Genomic DNA, 20,238 nt, shown 5'->3' with positions numbered 1-20,238 from the left:
AGAGTCAGCACTTTTCCTCTTCAAAAACGTATCCATCACTTTTACCGTTGTCCTGCTATCCACTTTTCGCTGCATCCATGCATCACTAATTCGCTCGTCTCCAAGCACAAGGCAATTAGCTATCTGCTGCTGCCACCTACTGGTATGGAAGAGTACTACATAATTGTTCTGCCAGGCGCTAGACTGCACAGGCACACACATATTGGATAATTTCCCGCGGCACACCTGACAAGATCTCGCGGCACACTGGTGTGCCGCGGCACAGTGGTTGAAAAACACTGGTCTAAATGGACAACTAAAAGGGGCATATGGCACGTCTGGGTTACATGTACATTTTCCGGACAAGACAAAAAAAAAATAAAGAAATACTCAAAAATGCAGTTTTAATAATGTTCTTTATCATGACAAAAATGCTACAAGAACTTGTTAAAAACAACAATATGATTTTTATCAATGTGCATCTATAAGTGTCCAAAATATAATTTCAAAACTTTGCTAAGATAACACAAACCTACAAACTCTTCAGGAAAAAACAACATTGACTAAAAGCTTAACAAATTATTAATCTACTCTAGTAGCAGACATTGAATTAGCTTTTTTACACTTACAAAAATGCTATATTTGACATTTAAATCCTAAAAATTATCATAGTGCTTAAAAGCAAATTATCAGCTGAAGGCTTTTATTAATTTGCAATTATTTTAAGTCTGTTTCTTTGAAACAGTTTCTTTATAGCACTCAGTACTTCTTCTGTCTTTAATGAGTAAATAATAGGATTAAGCAAAGATGGGATAGTGTGTGTCAAACAGGAGTTTATTATTCTAATGTTAGGATGGAGGTAGGTGACCACAGAAGCTATGTTAGTGGCAACCAAAGGTAAAAAGAAAGTTGCTACAAGAATTATGTGAGAGGAACAAGTTTTTAGTGCTCTGAGCCGTTCCACTTTTGACGCAATCCTGCTTAGTGCAATGGAAATGAAAAAATAAGTTATCACTATCAGTATAGGAGGAATGCACATAAATAGAATTAAGGCAACATATGCCATAATCTTATTGAAAGATCTATCATTGCAAGATAGACTTATTAACGGTCCATGGTCACAGTGAAAGCTTTGGATTACTAATGAACCACAGAAAGACAGACGATTAATGTTCCCCACTGTAAGGGAAAGTAAAATTATAAGTATCAACCAAATAACCAGCAGAATCACAGCAACAGATCTCTTAGACACGATGCTGTGGTACCTCAGTGGGAAGCAGATTGCTACAAATCTATCATAGGCCATACAGAGAAGAGTCCATGACTGTAAACCTGTAAAGAAAAAGGCAAAAAAAATGTAGCTCAAACAAGCCTCATACAAAATATATCTCCGGTCAAACAAAAAAGTGTCCAAGAGTTTTGGGATAATAGTTGTGCTTCCACACAGATCTGTCAAAGCCAAGTGGAACACAATCATGAATTTGGGAGAATGAAGAGTCCTCACCAAGCAGATAACTGAGAGGAGAAACACATTTCCAATAACAGTCATTACATAGACTAAACACAAGAAGATATAAAAATACTGAGTGTAAGGAATATTATAAAACCCACTGATGTAGAATTTTTCAGGACGAACGAATGTGACATTCATAATGGCTCTGCCTTGTTTTTCTTCATCCATGTTCCAAACCAAAAGTGAGCTGGCAACTGTAGTGAAATCCACAACAATATCTGAAAATATAATTTTTTCCACCCTAAACAGCTGTAGCAGACCAGTGTCTGAAATTATGGTGTGTGTTTGGCCTTTTATATGTTCACTCGCATGCATAAATAAAGGAGTTTGGTCACAACAACTGTAATGAGGTAGTGACACACTTCAGTGGTTACTGTGTCTTTGGATGATGCAACCAAACTAAAACGGTATAATGAGTTGCTAACTTTGCAAATGATGCAAACAAATAGAAAGAAGCATCATGAACCAAAAATAACTTTAAACTTTTAATGGTTCCAAATCTTCTCAAGTAAAGATTTGATGGTGAGAGCCGTGCATCAAAACATTTTGTACAAATAATTACCTTTTTTTTCCCCCACACAATAAAGTACATCTAAAAGCTGTAGCTTTTTCAAGAAACAACACGTCTTACACTGTAGTCCATAGTGCCTTATATGGTAGTGATGGGAATTCCGGCTCCTTTAAGGGAGCCGGCTCTTTCGGATCGGCTCCCCAAAAAGAGCCGGCTCTTTCGGCTCCCAAACGGCTCTTTAGGTTGTTTTGTTGCTTTAAGTAATTTATTATCAACAATTATATAAAATTATACACAAAATGAATTACTAATAAAAAAAAAACTTGTTTTTTTGTAAATATGATTTTATTTCACTCATATAAACAGAAAAAAGAATAGAAATTATAATAAAATAAAAAAATCAACTATTTACTATTCAACAGAGCTGTTCTATCAAAATTTTAACCATCTCTTTGTAAACAAATTCAACTTGAAAACAATATTAAACACTGCAAACCACAACACAAAAATATTGATTAAAAAGTGCTTTTGTTTCATCTGTAACAGTGAAATACTCCCATATTTTGCTGCGTTTTCTTGTGTCACTCATTGTTTTACCTTAATGTTATGCTGTTTGCCACTGACTCTCTTTTTCTCTTGCGTGCGCTGCGAGTGTAACCCCCTCCTCTGTGCAGTGCGAACACACGGCACAAACACATATTGACCAATCGCGTGCGACATGCAGAGGAAAAAAGGGAGTGAGAGAGAGGCTTTCCCTCAGTGTGTGCTTTGCTACTGTTGTTGCTGCGAGTGTAACTACCGCTCCTCCTCCTCTGCTCAGCGCGAACACACGTCACAAACACATATTGACCAATCACGTGGGACATGCGGAGAGAAAAAGGGGAGTGAGAGAGAGGAGGTGAGAGAGAAAAGACACGGCTCCCGACTTCCGGCTCCCAGCGAGGAGCCGGCTCGCGTCGTTCACTTCAAAGAGCCGGTTCAAAGAGCCGTTTCGTTCGCGACCGACCCATCACTATTATATGGTTTAGTTCTGCATGTGTTTAGTCTACTGATGGCGAAGATATTTTGTGAGGTACACAGCGCTCTCTCAAAATATCAAGGTTTGCCATGGCGCAGTGGTGAAACGGTCGACTCCTGATCGGAGGATTGCTGGTTCGAATTCCTGCCTTGCCCGCCCATGTGTCGAAGTGTCCTTGGGCAAAACACTGAACCACAAATTGCCTCTGATGGGAGGTTGGCGCCAGGGTCTGGCAGCGGAACCTCCACCAGTGTGTGAATGTGTGAATGGGTCTGTGACTGTAAAGCGCTTTGGGCCTTCGAGGAAGGTAGAAAAGCGGTATATAAGTATACGCCATTTACCATTTTTTTCTTTTACAAGTTGTAAACAAGGTGTAAATGTGAGGGGGCTAATGTGTAGAGGTGAGGGACTGTTTTTTATTTTTTTTTTTTATGGGTTGCTAACAGGTTGGGAGTTATTATAGTCACAGTAGACTAGTTGTTTTAATAGTATCAGTCTGTTTTTTTACATGTTGCAAACGGCATCGGGAGTTAAAGTTATTATGCCCAAGTGTATTGCTTCTAATGTGGCTACTATGTTGTGTGTCACAAACAAGTTCTGTTGTTACTGTGAATGCAGTAAATTTAAGTCGTAATGCGTCTTGGTTTGAAAATAGACCATTCATTGACGGTGTGCCCTATAGTATAGAAAATAGACTTCGGTGCAATAAAAACACAAATATACTTTGAATTGCTACATATAATTGTCATTTATAGTTGTGAGTTTTTGATCTTTGCCTTCCTAAATCAAACCAATGCTCTACCTTTCTACTCTCAATGAGCATCCAAATTCAGGTTATTTTATTCAAAATATTCTATATTTCCATTTTAAGCCCTGAACCTCAGTTGAATAGATATTTTGTTGCAGTTTTGATTAGCTTTAAGATCAATTTTACAGCTCTTAAAAATAACTCAACTGTTTAACAAACTTTAAATAAAATTGCTGGTAAATTATGGAGACTGATCAGAATCAAATATTATTTTCAGTCTTTTCAGCAATCAGCAGATTACTTCTCAAGTTATGTTCAAACTGCCCCTCAGAAACATTTGTTCAAGCTGGTACTTCCAATAAAAAGTCTAAATAAAAATCTGTGTATATATGCATGTTTGGGGCTCAAATTTACACATTGCTATGCAACTGTTTTCAGGCTCCACATACAAAACGCATGGCCATTGAAAATGCATCGCACATTATAGAATGTCATACTTTGACCAAACAGGGACTCCTAGTGACCAATGGTACCCCATTTAATTCTTGGAAGTGCCAACTATTTGAAAATTTATAACGAAGGAGAAAATAATAATGCAGTTTGTGCCTTTTTGGAATTATGACACCACGTTTTTCTAAATATAGGACTGCGGCTTTGAAAGAAAAGGCCTTGAGTAAGATTAGCGAGTTTGCATAGCTTTGAATAAGCCTCCTCCAACCGTAGGTGGCGGACAGGTGCCAGAAAACAGTACCTAATAAAAATGAAAAAGAATCCTCTCTCTATGGAGAGAATATAGTCTCATTTAATTTGTGTGTGCCTAATGTTGTAACTCATACAATACATGTTGTGCATAACTGTGTGTACTTGACATTGTGTATTCACATGCACGAAAATAAAGAAATACAATACACAATGAAACTGCGTTTTGCGCGTTCTCAAATGCGCAGCACAGGTCCTGTGTGTTTGTAGCTTCACACTAATAGTTAAAACAGGCTCAACTCATAGATTTCAACTAGGGGTGTAGTGGTTTCCTCTTGACAATGATTCAATTCGTATCATAATTTGCGGTTGCTACCACGATTCATACTCAACATTGGTTCATTTTGGCAATTCGATTTGATCTGATTGACTAACCTAAATGGGATCCAGGACATCGTAGCCATAGCAGTTTAACCAGTGTGACTCAGAGATAAATACCTGGTACAGAACAGACCAGGTGACATTTTATTTCTTGCAAGATAATCAAGTAAATTAAATATGTGTACAAACAAACAGGTAAACAAGAATTAATGTCAAATACATTCACATTTTAGTTTCATAAAGTTCAGCCCACTGTTGTTTTTCCACATCAAAATAATATAAAGGGAACATCATAAGAACATTAAACCACACTGTTTGGTCACGTCAGTGTTTGCACACATTGGACTGTAATGATGGCTTGATCATTTTCTTTCTTCCGTCATGTTTGTTGTCTGCTGTGCTGGCACCACTGTGCCTCAAACCAAATTATCTGATTTATGTAATTTTAAACAATTTTTTATACCATAGATCGATTTGATTCTGGTTGGATTGTAGGAAAAGAAATTGGTTCATCAATGAATTGTTACCCCCCTAATTATAATAGCCACGCTCACAGGGGCAGCTAGAAAGAGAGGAAGATCACATTGACTGTATATACAAGAACATCTCAAAAAGTACTTCAAAATGTCATGTCAATCATTTAAAAAAAATAAAGCTTGCATACAATACAGCATAATTACACACACATTGAAATTTGTTTTAATTTCAGTTTTTAGTGGTTTATTGATTTTTTTTAATGGATTACTATTATCCGAGTTTACAAGACTTTCTTGAAACACACCTCAGTGGGTAGCGTAATCTAAAATCAACATTTTGAAAGATTATAAAGTCAAAACATGCATTGAGTTTTACAGAAAATACACAAACAAAGATACAGAAAAAGCATAAAATTACTGAATCTTTACGTTGACCAAATTTTACTAAGATCACATTGGTATTGATTTAATTGTCATTTTGGATTTTTGACAGATTTTTGAAATTTTCTTCAAGGATGTTTGGATTTCTTTGGTCTGCAGAACATAAATGATCGGGTTCAACATCGGTGGAAAAACTGAGGTCAGAGACAGATTTATAATCCGGTTATTTGGATGTATTTTCTCCATCAAAGTGAACGTCATCAACAGTGGGGTAAAATACACCACCACCAATGAGAGATGAGCCAAGCATGTTTTAAAAGCCTTAATTCCTTGTTGAAGTGTAGCCACTTTAACTAAAGTATAGCCAATGTACAGATAGCTGGAAAGAATAAAAACCAGAGGAAGCCAAAATATAATAACAGGGTATAAAAAGCTAACAACATCATTTGGAAAATTGTCATTGCATGCAAGTCTGTACAACTGGCCATGATCACAAAAATAACTGTTGATAACTACAGACTTGCAGAAGGAAAGTCTGGTTATAAGACCGACTGAAATCAGTACTGCAGTTATAGTGAAGACCCAGAATGAGGCAATCATGGACAGCATAAACCTCTGGTTCACTCTCAGCTGATAATGCAAAGGAAAGATGATGGCCACCAGGCGGTCATAGGAGAGGGCAACCAGATTGAAAGACTGCATGGAAAGACAAGTGTAGCAAAAAAACAGGAATGTCATGCAGTCGTTGTAAGGGATCACATTATGGTTAAACAGAAAGATGTCAAGAACCTTTGGAACCAGGGCTGAATTCCCCAACAGATCCACAAATGCAAGGTTAAAAACAGCAATATACTTTGGAGTTCTCAGACTGTTATCCATGTAAATTACAGCCATAACAGCTGTGTTTCCCACCACTGAAACAATATAGACGAAAAAGAGAAAGATATAGTAATATTTTACATTTGGTATCCCAATAAATCCAGTAATTATGAAATATGGAGGGCGCACAAAAGTAATGTTTCTTCCTAAAGCGGAGTTAAACAAATCCATCATCAAACTTGCAAGAATTCAGCAATTATAGAACAAAGCTTCAGGTAGCTAAGTGTCCTCTTTTGATATCTGGGTCAGTTTTTATGGAGAAGAATGCTCCACTCCTGTTGTGAAGAGGCAGGGCTCTGAAAAAAATCATCTGCTTGAGCTGGTTATCAAGTGGAGCTTATGTTTATCACTCCTATTTCCCATGTGCCCTATTTGCATAATCAAAAAAAACACGCTTCTGTTCATCAACTTGAAGTCCCCTGAACACTGATGTATTCAACAAAACATTTAACCCTTGTTTTGACTAGTTCTAACCATATGTTAATGCGAATGATAATACAAGCACAGTGGATTAACCTTTTTTCATGACATTGCAAACAATTATTCTTTGTTCTAGATTCAGACCGTTTTTGTAAATTATGTTTCAGTTTCCAGAACAAAATTAATTTACTGTATTTGAATGGGTCTCGTCCTCTTGTAGAGAAATACGCTCAGGGCTCTAACTTACTCTGCATAATGGTATTTATTTGTGGTGTTAGGAGTCCAAAATGTGTTTTTATGTTGGCCGACAAAATTCTTCTTTATGCATAAAATCTATATTGAAAACATTTGTTTGGCTGCTGGACCAGAGCATAACATACTTAATTCTTATATATTCAGACAATTTCTTATTTCTCAAACTGCTTAAATCTTTTCTTAAATAAACCAAATTACTATCATAACTATTGGAAATAATTGGAAAATTGAAATTAAAAAAACTTTGTTCCAAAGAAAATGAAAAAACTAGAAAATGGCAATTAACATATTAACAACCAATCTGAGGGTTATTAACTACTTTATAAAATTAAATGCAGTTTAATTATCTCTTTAAATAATTATTATCTGTCTTGTTTTGATTAGCCTTCCTGGGAAAGTCTATTCCAGGGTACTGGAGAGGAGAGTTCGTCCGATAGTCAAACCTCAGATCCAAGATCAACAGTGCGGTTTCCGTCCTGGTCGTGGAACACTGGACCCTCTTCAGTGTGCTGGAGGGTTCGTGGGAGTTTGCTCATCCAGGTCATATGTGTTTTGTGGCTTTGGAGAAGGCATTCGACCGCGTCCCCCGTGGTGTCCTGTGGAGGGTGGTCTCTGGCAGTAGGTCAGGCCTATTCTGGGTACATGTTGGACTCCGGCAGGGCTACCCTTTATCCAAGGGTCTGTTCATAGTCTTTATGGACAGAATTTCTAGGTGGAGACAGGGGCCGGATGATTTGCTTTGGGGACCACAGGATTTCATCTCTGCTCTTTGCAGATGATGTTGTTCTGTTGGCTTCATTGAGCCTGGACCTCCACCATGCACTGGAGCAGTTTGCAATCAAGTGTGAAGCAGCTGGGATGAAGGTCTGAGGCCATGGTTCTTGACCGAAGAAAGGTAGTTTCCCCCTCTCTCGTGGGTGGAGTGAGGGCAAACTACCTTTCTTCGAGCCTCAGGTAGGGGAGTTTAAATATCTTGGGGTCTTGTTCACGAATGAGGGAAGATCACAGCGTGAGATCGATAGGCGGATAGCAGTGGCATCAGCTGTTGTGCAGTTACTGCACCGGTCAGTTTTGGTGGAAAGAGAGCTGAGCCAGAAAGCAAAGCTCTCAATTTACCGGTTGATCTTCGTTCCAGTACTCACCTTTAGTCATGAGCTCTGGGTCATGACCTAAAGAACAACATCCAGACGAAAAGCAGCTAAAAGGAGTTTCCTCCATAGGGTGGCTGGGCACTCCGTTAGAGGAAGGGTGAGAAGCTCTGTCACCTGAAGAGAGATGGATGGATGGATGGATAGCACTCTTTTGAAAAAAAAAATCTAAACTGAAGTCAGAGGACACTGACTACTTTCAGATAAAGACATAGGTCCCAGTTCCTGTATTTGGAATGCCAACCTTTAACCTTGTTAGATGCTCTATTGATGGGAAACAAGATCCTATAATGATTGATGTTGAGTTCAGTGGCTGTTACTTTTGTTACACTATTCTCTGTTCAGAGACATTGTGTTTAACCATGTTTTAGATAAATCAACCTATAGATATAAAGGAACCACTATTACAACATGAGATCATATTTTAAATGATTTACAGTTACACCTACAAATTACGGGCTGCATGGTGGCGCAGTGGGTAGCGCTCTTGCCTCACAGCAAGAAGGCCCCAGTTCGAATCCCGGTTGGGGGATTTGGGACCTATCTGTGTGGAGTTTGCATGTTCCACCGGGGACTCCGGCTTCCTCCCACCGTCCAAAAACATGCTTCATAGGTTAATTGGTGACTCTAAATTGCCCCTAGGTGTGAATGTGGGAGTGAATGTGTGTGTGATTGAGGCCCTGTGACAGACTGGCGACCTGTCCAGGGTGAACCCCGCCTTCGCCCATCAGCAGCCGGATTAGGCTCTGGCACTCCCGCGACCCCGGAAGGGACAAATCGGTCAAGAAAATGGATGGACCTACAAATTACCACATATTTACTTGTATTCATACTTGTATTTTTTAATTATGATACTCCTTTATAGGTGAAGTCGCACATGGTATTATACTTTAAGTACCACCCAGATTTTTTTTTTTATTTAGAAGTTTTTTAAATTATTATTTGCACAATTTCTTAGCAAAGGTAGTATTACACCAACAAATGCATAACACAAGGGGTCTCTTTTATGGTTTGTCATGCAGGAGGGAGGCCACACAAATCAGAACGCCTTCAGACACAAACATGAAGATATTAGAGGCATCAGCTTATGTTTATTTGCTTGTGTATATGAGCTGCACAGTGGCATAGGGGTTTGCAGGCCCTGGTTCAAATCCCAACTGTGGCTATGTACGGATTTCTTTGTTCTTGTGTGAATGTTCTCAAGGCTTTCCAACTTCTTTAAACACCCCAAATGAATGCTTCATAGGCTAATTGAGGATTCTAAATTGTTTCATTGTAACTATGAGTGTGTGTGTGTAGTTTTGTGGCCCACCGACAGACTGGGTACTTGTCAAGAGTGTACCTGTCTGAACCTAACAGTTGCTGGGGCAGCCACTGCAACTGTTGTGGCAAGCACACCGAACGTCATTTGTCATTAAGCCCTCCTCCAGAGAAATTGCAATCTTGTGTCTTGTCTCATTTATTAAAATTGTTCTTTCAGAATTTACTCTAACAGAAACTCATCTGTTTGAGAAAATAAAAGACTAGGCCGCAAAATAACACCATTAAATATTTTTATCATGTACACACACATTCGGGTCTTTGCTATAAACCTGACATATTCTGTGTCTTCTAGCCTCTATTTCTTTAATTATATTAATTTCTATGAATTTTATTATGGCCAAAAATAGAAGTCCCTTTTACATCAGAGTGAAGCTCCTGTATCCTTAAGTTAGATTAGGGCTAACTTACTTCAAAAAAGATGGGAATAGGCAACAGGGCTGTGGTGGCGATCCGATTCGATTTACAAATCAAGATCAACAACTCATTAATCGAACCACGATTTTACTTTTTAATATATTTGTTGCTATGTGCATCTTTTTTACTGGATGTACGAAAATTACAGTTATTTGTATAAAATCACAATCTTTTTTTATTTAGAACACGGGAGCAGAATGAACTGATAACAGTACAAAGATTTAGATAGGAAAATAATGGTGTTTCTTACTTAAACCATTTTTTACCTTGTCTTTTATTTTAATTTTATTTATTTCAAACATGTAAAACATTACAAAAAAGCTTAAAAAATCAATGCAATCACCTTTTATGAAAGAAAAGTCACAAACCGAATTCAATAAATACATGGTTGAAATACATTTTCTGATTAAGTTCAGCAGTGACATACCGGTAAATAAAAGCATAAAAATCCTTTTTGTTTTGGATCATTTTACTTCAAAACCTTAAAATGTTCTCCATAGTTTTTCCATCCTCAAAGTTCTGCATCACTTTAGGTTCTAAGCATTACATTTTGGTGCAAAGCCAGTATAAAAAATGCTTTTCTCCACGCCAGAATCAGCTAAATTCACATTGATTACATCCACACATCTGCTGTGCAGAGCAGCATCTCAGTGCGAGGCTGCATTATTTCACTACAGAATCCGCTGGAACTGAAACAGTATAAACACTGGAGCTAAAACTCCAGCTAATTCTTTTTTTCAGAACTTAGAAACCTCAATTTCAATTTTTGATGGGAAAAAAAAACACTTGCTAGTCTTACTTTGCTTCACTGACACTTTATTTCAAAGATTTGTTTAGTTCCAGTGACGATAGTGCTCCACATTTGGCTTTGTTTTAGCTCGTAAACTTAAAATCCAGCATAACTCTGCATTTCAGAGCAATAAATGCATCCTTCCCAAATTATATTTTGCTACACTCTACTATATTTATAAAGATCGTAAATCAGTGATCTTGGACGTCACGAATATTCATACTCAAATTTGTAGAAGCAGGTTTTGAGTACCAGAGTGCTCGGATACTCATTACAGCTCTATTAGATAAGCAGATGAAAGTCAGGAAGTTACATTAATTTCCACTTTATGTAAGACTGTCTTTGTCATACCTGTTTTTAAGTCTGTAAAACTGACTTTTTAAATTAAGCTTTTAACACATCAAAAAGGGGCTTTTTTTTCTTTCATTCCATTTAATTGAAAATGATTTTATTTTATTCATTGTGTAATGTCCGTGTAAAAAGGAGTATGACATTCTAATCCTTCTTTGAATCTCTTATTATGTTAATAATTTTGTATGTATTACTTTTAGATTATTTTGTGTTTCTGTTTTTACTTTACAGCACTTCGGGCCTAAAGTGACTTTAAAAATAAAGTTTGTGTGGTATGCTACATAAAGAAGTGACATCATTACTGAAGGTATTGTGGTATGGGAAGATTTAGGTCAGGGAAGAGAGAAAAGCAGAAAAGCGCTATACAAGCTTACACCATTTACCATCATGCTGTTGGGAAAGAAGGAAAATTTTAAGACAGACAAAGTGCAACGTCATTAGGCACTGGGATTTAGTGAAAGAAAAAATAGAGTTTTGGCATAGTGTAATGTGTAAGGGTGTCAGGAATAATAAGTAAAATAGAATAAACAATTTAGCCATTGTTTGGACTTTACCCACAGTTATTAAGCCAGCATGAAGGACACAAAAATAAAGAGAATGTGACCCCTACCCACCAAAATTAAGTCTACAGGACATTTGTTGAAACAATGTATTACGTAAAAAATCTTAATAGTCATGCTTGTTTCCTTTCAGTGAAAAAGGGTTTACATCATAAGCAAAAGCATTAGTGACAACCAAACCCAACTAAAAGTGATCAGATACAAGTCTAAATATAAATACAAGTCTAATATAAAACAAGGCAACAGAAAATTCTCTCATAGACATTTGTTTTCCCTTTCTTTTGTCCTTTTCTGACAAGAAAAGCAAATGTTTATGGAAAGACATTTGTTTCTTTGTATTTTTGAAATGCATACATGAATAGTAAATTGTATTTATGAGCAAATCATTATGGACACAGTCTTCTAAATCTTTTTTCTTCCTTTAACGTTGAATTACTTTCCTGTAACTTTTGACTGACTTCTATTTTTCAGAATTTTTCTAAATGATGCTTTAATCTCTTGTGTCTGCAGAACATAAATGATTGGGTTTAACATGGGAGGAAAGACAGCAGTCAGAGACAGGTTTATGATCCTGTAATTTGGATGTACATTTCTAGTGAATGTGATTAAAATAGGTATGAAATAGATTGCCACTAATGACAGATGAGCTGCACACGTTTTAAAAGCTTTCACTCCTTCATGGACTGTGGACACTTTACAGAGAGCAAAACCAATACAAATATAACTAGAAGTAACAATAATTAGAGGAATCCACAGAATCATAGCTATCAACACATCACTAAATATATAACTTGGAGAATAATCATTGCAGGCTATTTGGAATATCTGGCCATGATCACAAAAGAAACTGTTAATAACAATTGAGTTACAGAAGGAAAGTCTTGTCAAAAGACCGGCTGCAGATAAAACAGCAGCTATGACAAAGAGCCAGAAAGAAAGGATTATAGACAGCATGATCTTGGGGGTCACTGTGACTTGATAATGCAGCGGAAACATGATAGCAACCAGGCGATCATAGCAAAGAGCAACCAGGTTAAGGGCCTGCATTGAAAGACATGTAAAGCAGAAAAAAAAGAATGTCAGGCACTCATTATAAGAGATATAGTAGTGATTAAACAAAAAAGTGTCAATGACTTTTGGGACAAGAGATGTGCTACCCAACAAATCCACAAATGCGAGGTTAAAAACTGCCACATACTTGGCAGTCCTCAGATTATGATCCAAGTAAATCACAGTCATTACAGCTGTGTTTCCCAACACTGAAATAAAGAAGACAAAGAAGAGAAAGGCATAGTAATAATTCATATGAGGTATCCCTATAAAACCAGCTATTTTAAAATATGCAGGACGCACAAAAGTTATGTTTTTTCCCAAGCCAGAATTAAAAAACTCCATTGTTCTAGATTCAATTTAATTCAATTCAATTGTATTTATATAGCCCAGTTTCAAAACAGAATTGCCTATGTGGGCTTAGATCTAAACTGCCTTCTCCTTAAACTGCACTGCACAGACATCCGTACATTAGTCTCATCTGATTCCAAATCTTCTCTCTGTTGTCCTGTCTCAGATCATATATTTATATTTTTTTTATTTCTCCTTTGGGTCAATGAGTCAGATCCCTTTGGGTACAATTTAAGCAAAACCTTGAAGATTTGAATGGAAGTCTGTTGCTTTGAGATGTGAATCTAAGTGCTGTGAAAAACAAAGACAAGAAAAAAAAAGTCTGGTATGCAGAGATCAACATGATTCTAATGAAGGAGGAATACTGGAAAAAAAAATCATAGTCTCATTTTAGACATTTTCATATAACATTGGGAATGGCAGTGGAAAAATGGCCCTGTAGCAACATGAGCCTTATTGATCACTATAGTCTTAACTCTCAGGCCAACTTTATTGATTAGACTATGAAGTGCAATTGGGCTCCATGCTTACTACCCTTAGGATGACAATGAAGGTGAAAGCCATTGATTATCATGTAATATCCCTGAGCAGCCTATGAGTGAGAACATGCAACCGTAGATCGATAATAATTACAAGATGGCAACTTTTATGTAATAAAGTCACAGGAGCACATTGTAATATTGGGGTATTCATGATTGAAATAACAGAATCCACAGTTTAACCGGTGGACAGGAAAAATTCTGACACGGGGTTTCAAATGTCCATCTCTCAACTAGCTGCTAATCAAATACTGAAGGCAAATTTGATAAAAAAAATATTATCAATTGACCAATTTCCAGGTTCTGAAGGTCAATCACAAGTTTAAACAAGTGTTTGATCAATTTCAAAGCCATCTCCTTACCCTACACCAGCTACTGTCTGGACCCAACGCTGTGTCTCCCCCTGTGGTCATTAGCGGGAGCCATCTCTTGGGTACTGACTGCACTCAATCTCCCATCAACCCCAGCGCACAGTGTCTGGATGTCTTCACACTTAAATCTCATCAGTCAATCAGCCACAGGACATTTAAGCCATGTTCAGACCACACAGAGTGCAATGTATTGTATGATTCTTTTTGCCTGCATACCACTCATTTCTCTCTGATCTGATCACCCATTACCTGATCCTGGCTGCCTCTTTGCCGCCTGCCCCGACCTTTTGCCTGCATTATAACTCTGACTTAGCGTTGTGGACTTTTAGCTTAGCCTTGCTCCTGTTTGCCTTTCTTTGTCCAATAAACCTGCTGCAAGTAGAACCAGCTGTCTGCCTGTTTGTAACGGCTACACTAAGTTACCAAAAGTATAATGAGCCATGTGGGTCAAGGCAGGTGTGATGAACCATGCAAAGATTGAGCCACAGGAGAAAAAAATATGTTCATAAAAGAGTTTTTTAAGTGTCCAACATAACAAATACCAACTTATAAATGGGCCAGTCTCAAAATAGAAACTTACTCAAGAAAGGGAAATGACTTCAATGATAAGTGTGTTTCAAAGTAAAATACCTAAGAAATATAAAAAGACTTTCCCACACAGCCCTAAATGTTAAAAATAAATATTTATGTTATGCGGTAACCTCTCTTCTTTCAGTTCTTCTTCCCAGCTCCAAGTTTTCCAGCCTGCCCAAGAACACCCTGATAGAGGAGGGTTTAAACGGCCCCTTTTGGCTCCTCCCTCTCTCTCCCATGGCTGAAGGCCACACCAGCAGAACTGCTCCTGCCTGACTCAGCACCCTTCCACAGTTACTTGTTGTGGTTTCAAGTTTATTGGGAATAAATCAGGCTTTTTTTGTACATCAGATACTTGGTTGGCTCTTTTATGTTGCATCCACCTGGATGTAACAATTAAATTTATAAGTAAATGGTAAACGTAAATCTGAACTTCAAGAAATTGAAACGTAAATTGATTTGCCATTCAGTCTTGTTTATTTGTGTGTTTGTACACATAGTTTTATTTAGCACAAAGGCTATGTTATCTATCAACAAAATCCACAAAGGCAAGGTTAAAAGCACACTTTGGAGTCCTCAGGTTTTGATAAAAGAAAATGTTTCCAAGCAATAACCCAAAAATAACTCTTGTAAAAACAAGTGTTTTACTTTTCTCATACAATGAAACAATGTTGCAGGCTTTAGAACTTGTTTTTCTTGATGTCAAATGATTGTTTGAACTCCTTTCTTCATCACTTTTGCCAACACATCTAATTTCCTCAGTTAATTTCAAACTATATTGTTGTATTTGCTTTGAAAGATGTCCAGAAGATTTAAAGTAAGGTTACACTATATAATTGATCCAAGTATCGTTACTTGTGTTTTTTTTATTTTAATTTTTGTTCAACTTTTACCATTTTGTCATTTTCCACTAAAGTACATTTTCTGTTCAACATGTTTGTTACATATGAACTTAAATAATCACATGTACAGTTTTCTTTTGTAATAACTGCTGTGAAACATTTTGGAAAGGAAACATTTGTTGCAAAAGTGGAAAAGTGTTATCAGTAGAACTTAGCAGCATTAACAACTGAACTTCAGCACCTAGTAGTTTTCCAATGTTTCCTGACAAACGGTGGCTCACAAGAGGATGGGCACATGTGTTGACGGTTATACAAACCCAATAAAGCGTGACAAAAGAGGTTAAAATGTCCGTCTCTAAAACATACAGTCAAACCAATGGACACACAAAATTCTTACAAAGAAAGTTTGGATAATGTGCTAAGTTACAGGAGATGACATTAGCAAAAGTGACTTTACACACAATTAGACTTATTTCAATGCAATTTGGGATTGTTTTTTACATTTCAAAATCTTTCTTAAAGAAGTTCTTATTTCTTGGGTCTGCAGGACATAAACTATTGGGTTTAACATGGGAGGAAAGATGGCGGTCAGAGATAAGTTTATGATTCTTGCATTTGGATGTATGTTTGCTCTCATATTGTACACGATTAAAATTGGTATGAAATAAATTGCCACCAATGAAAGATGAGATGTGCACGTTTTAAAGGCTTTGACTCTTTCTTTAGCTGTGGAAATCTTAGCCAGAGTACGGCCTATGCAAATATAACTACACATAATTATTAGTAGAGGAACCCACAGAAGCAGAGCTATTAATAGATTTCCATATACTAAATTTGGAGTTGCATCATTACATGCTAGTCGGTGCATGGGGCCATGGTCACAATAGAAGCTATTAATAACCACAGATTCACAGAAAGAAATTCTTGTCATAAGACCTACTAAAATTAAAAAACAAAAAACCACAAACAACCAAAAAGAACCAATTAAAGAAAGCATTTTCTTGGGTGTCACCCTGACTTGATAATGCAGGGGATACATGATGGCAATAAGGCGATCATAGCAGAGAGCAACCAGGTTAAGACTCTGCATTCCAAGGCAGATGAAACAGAAAAACATGTGTGTAATACAATCATTGTAGGAAATATAGTAGTGGTTAAACAAAAAGATGTCAATGACTTTCGGGACAAGAACTGTGTTCCCTAACAAATCCACAAAGGCAAGATTAAAAACTGCCACATATTTAGCCGTCCTCAGATTGTGATCCAAGCAAATTACTGTCATTACAGCTGTGTTTCCCAGCACTGAAGCCAGGAAGACAAAAAGGAGAAAGACATAGTAATAATTCATATCAGGTATGCCAATAAACCCACTGATTTTGAAAAATGCAGGACGCACAAAAGTAATGTTTTTCCCAAAGGCGGAATTAAAAAACTCCATTCTAATATGAAGATTTCCTCTGTCTTTCCAAAGAAGTGTTGAAGATGTCAGCACTGTAGATCTACCTGTTTGAACCTCCTTGTCTGTGTTTTATGTTAGATCCCAAGCGTGGGTCCTCCTTGAACTCTTTTTCTCCTCCCTCTGAATAAGCATCTAATCCCTAACGTTAACTAACTGTCCAGAGTATTGTGTGCTTCGAAGTTTGTGAAGTAAAATATTTTGTAAACTCTGTACTGGTGAAACTTGCTGTTTTGACCTAAATCTATATTTTTAAAGGAACCCAATTTTCTAAATCTGTTATTGAATTGAGCAATGTATCAGTGCCCATGTCTACATTGTTGCAATCAGAATTAACATACCAATGGAGAGCTAACTGGGCTAGAACCCTAATGCTACCACCTACATCATGAACTGAGAGACAATGAAACACATGTCATGCCAGCTCAGACGTCACCTCGTCTGCGTCTGCGTCAGATGTTGGGGAACCAGAGCACCTTCACGGAAAGTGGGCTACTGGAACAAGAAGGAAATGGACTACATGTGAGAAGAAGGAAAAATGTGGAAAAAGCATCAGCCGAGAATTCATGTAACTTGGAAAGCACTCAGTCTGTCTGTTCTCCTTCTCTCTGGTGCTTGAGTTTTGCTGCGCCTTGATTGCCTGCCGGGGCAGTTAGGTGGGGGTAGGGGCCTTCTGACACCTGGCTGACGCGGTGGGGGGCTGCTCTTCTGGCTGGGCTGGGGCCTGCACTCTCTGTGCTCCTGTGCCTTCCCGCTCTCTGACGTTTGGGGCCTCTGCGGTGGTCTGGTGTGCCCTGGTCTGGGTGCTTGGCGGGATTGCCGACAGACGGGTTCCCTCTGCGCCCCCGTGGTGGGTGTGGGGGGTCCTTGCTGCTGCTTTGGTGTGGGGGGTCTTGGTGTGGAGATAACCGGGCACTCTCTCCTTTTGTACATTCCCTCATCATCCACCCCAGCAAAACATAAACACTCACCTGAGCACAGGTGTCAACTCCCCTTTGGACTAATGGTATGCGTGACAAAATTAAAAGCTTTACTTGTGTGGGTTTATATACATAAGTATATCAGTACATATATAAGTACATCAACAGGACGTAGGGGCCTTTGTAGAAAACTCGATGAAGTTGTGGAAAAACACCCTTGAAGCCAATGGCAAGCCACTTGCGCAAGTGCCAATCAAATGTGGCATATACCAAGGCGACGCTCTGTCCCCACTGCTAATCTGCATAGGTCTGAACCCCCTCAGCCAAATAATCAATAAGACTGGCTATGGAAACCAAGTCAGAAATTGGGCCATCATCAGTCACCTGTACGTGGATAAAATCAAGCTACAAGCTTAGAGCGAGTGGGACATTGACTCCCTGATCCACACCACCAGGATCTACAGTACTGACATTGGGATGTCGTTCAGGCTTGAGAAATGCAGTCGGATGGTGACAAAGGTACTCCACACAGAAGGGGTCTCATTCTCAGAAGGAACAATAGTAGACATGGAGGACAGTTGCATGTATCTTGAAATTCCGCAGACAAATGGCAACCTGGAACAGTCAACAAGAAAAGCTGCAACAGCCAAATACCTCCAACGAGTAAGGCAAGTCCTGAGAAACCAGCTCAATGGCAAGAACAAGACCGAGCAATAAACAGTTGCACAATGCCAGTCATCAGATGCCCTTCAGGAATAATAAGATGCCCAAAGGAAGAGATACAGACCAGGGATGTTAAGACACGAAAGCTCCTCACCATACATGGAGGGTTCCACCCCAAATCCAGCACCCTGAGACTGTATACTAACTGCAAGAAAGGAGGCAGAGGACTAGTGAGCGTGGAAGCCACTATCCAAGATGAAACATCCAAGATGCATGAATATGTCAAGCTCAAGGCCCCAACTGACAGTGTGCTCAGTGAATGTCTCAGGCAATGGAAAACAGAGGATGCAATGCTGGAGGACAGAGCCTCATGGGAGGACAAGCCCACGCATGGGATGTATCACCGGACAGTAACTGAAGTAGCTTATATCAAGAAGTCTAGAAAGGGCTGGCCTGCAGGACAGCACAGAAGCGTTGATCCTGGCAGCACAGGAACAAGCTGTGAACACCAGAGTGATAGAGGCTAAGATCTACCACACCAGAGAAGACCGAAAGTGTAGACTGTTCAAAGAGGCACCAGAAACAATCCAACACATAACAGCAGGGTGTAAGATGCTGGCTTGAAAAGCACACATGGAGCGCCACAACCAAGAAGCTGGAATGATATACAGAAACATGTTCAAAATATTGATGGGAAAACCCAAAGTCAAAATGGGAAACACCTCCAAAAGTGGTAGGGAATGAGAGAGCAAAGATCCTGTGGGACTTCCACATACAGACGGAAAGGATGGTAATGGAGAACCCACCAGACATTTTAGTGGTGGATAAAGAACAGAGGAAAGCCGATGTGGATGTGGCAGTACCAAGTTATGCTAACATCAATCAGAAAAAACACGAGAAACTGGAGAAATACCAGGGACTCAGAGAGGAACTTTAGAAAGTTTGGAAGGCGAAAGTGACAGTGGTGCCCATGGTAATTGGAGCACTCAGGATTGTCATCCCCAAACTGGAGGAGTGACTACAGCAGATTCCTGGAAAGACCTCAGACATCTCAGTCCAGAAAAGCGCAGTGCTAGGAACAGCTAAGATACTGTGCAGGATCCTCAAGTTCCCAGGCCACTGGTAGAGGACCCAAGCTAAGAAGAGAAACCACCCATGGAGGGTGAGAGGGACGTTTAGATATATTCATACATATATAAGGGGGCTGTTTTTACATTTTTTTTTTTGTTTGTTTGTTTTTGCTGGTATATCAAGAGGGTGCTTTTCTTGTGTTCTTTGTTTCTATATGTACAGCACTTTGAGATGTATTTTTATATGAAAAGTGCATTATAAATAAAATCCATTTGAATTTGAATTAAATGACTCCCAATTCATTTAAGTGCCTGGTTTTCAGTTCTTCATTTTTAGAACACCTTTTTTTCTGTTTCTTCTCAAGTACATGGCTTTGGTCATGTTTAATCTTATCTTTTTAAACCGTTTGAGTTTTTTTTCTAAAGGCCTGGTCTCTGAATGTTGGCTCCTGACAATCAAATTGTTATGGATCAATGTATATAGAGAGAGATTATTAGTAATTGGCAGATGAAGCTTCATGAAGCATTGAAATGTTTCATCCAATTGGTTCACTCCA

General features: G+C 38.4%; 4 protein-coding genes across 4 annotated transcripts; all 4 read right to left on the bottom strand.

The window, feature by feature from the left end:
• Positions 1-685: 685 nt before the first annotated feature.
• LOC112142526 (olfactory receptor 51F2-like) lies at positions 686-1,630 on the bottom strand. The gene has a single exon (XM_024265962.1). The coding sequence runs from the start codon at positions 1,628-1,630 to the stop codon at positions 686-688; it is 945 nt and encodes a 314-aa protein (XP_024121730.1).
• Positions 1,631-5,775: 4,145 nt separating this feature from the next.
• Positions 5,776-6,842, bottom strand: LOC112142525 (olfactory receptor 146-like). Its single transcript, XM_024265961.2, has one exon. The coding sequence runs from the start codon at positions 6,757-6,759 to the stop codon at positions 5,776-5,778; it is 984 nt and encodes a 327-aa protein (XP_024121729.1). The 5' UTR covers positions 6,760-6,842.
• A 5,436-nt stretch (positions 6,843-12,278) lies between these two features.
• On the bottom strand, positions 12,279-13,241 carry LOC112142867 (olfactory receptor 1-like). Its single transcript, XM_024266488.1, has one exon. The coding sequence runs from the start codon at positions 13,239-13,241 to the stop codon at positions 12,279-12,281; it is 963 nt and encodes a 320-aa protein (XP_024122256.1).
• A 2,349-nt stretch (positions 13,242-15,590) lies between these two features.
• LOC112142797 (olfactory receptor 1-like) lies at positions 15,591-17,022 on the bottom strand. The gene has a single exon (XM_024266370.2). The coding sequence runs from the start codon at positions 17,008-17,010 to the stop codon at positions 16,042-16,044; it is 969 nt and encodes a 322-aa protein (XP_024122138.1). The 5' UTR covers positions 17,011-17,022; the 3' UTR covers positions 15,591-16,041.
• Positions 17,023-20,238: the final 3,216 nt, after the last annotated feature.

Source organism: Oryzias melastigma, linkage group LG14 (genome assembly GCF_002922805.2).
Source record: "Oryzias melastigma strain HK-1 linkage group LG14, ASM292280v2, whole genome shotgun sequence".
NCBI lineage: Eukaryota > Metazoa > Chordata > Actinopteri > Beloniformes > Adrianichthyidae > Oryzias > Oryzias melastigma.
This window is presented reverse-complemented; position numbering and strand designations above follow the sequence as displayed.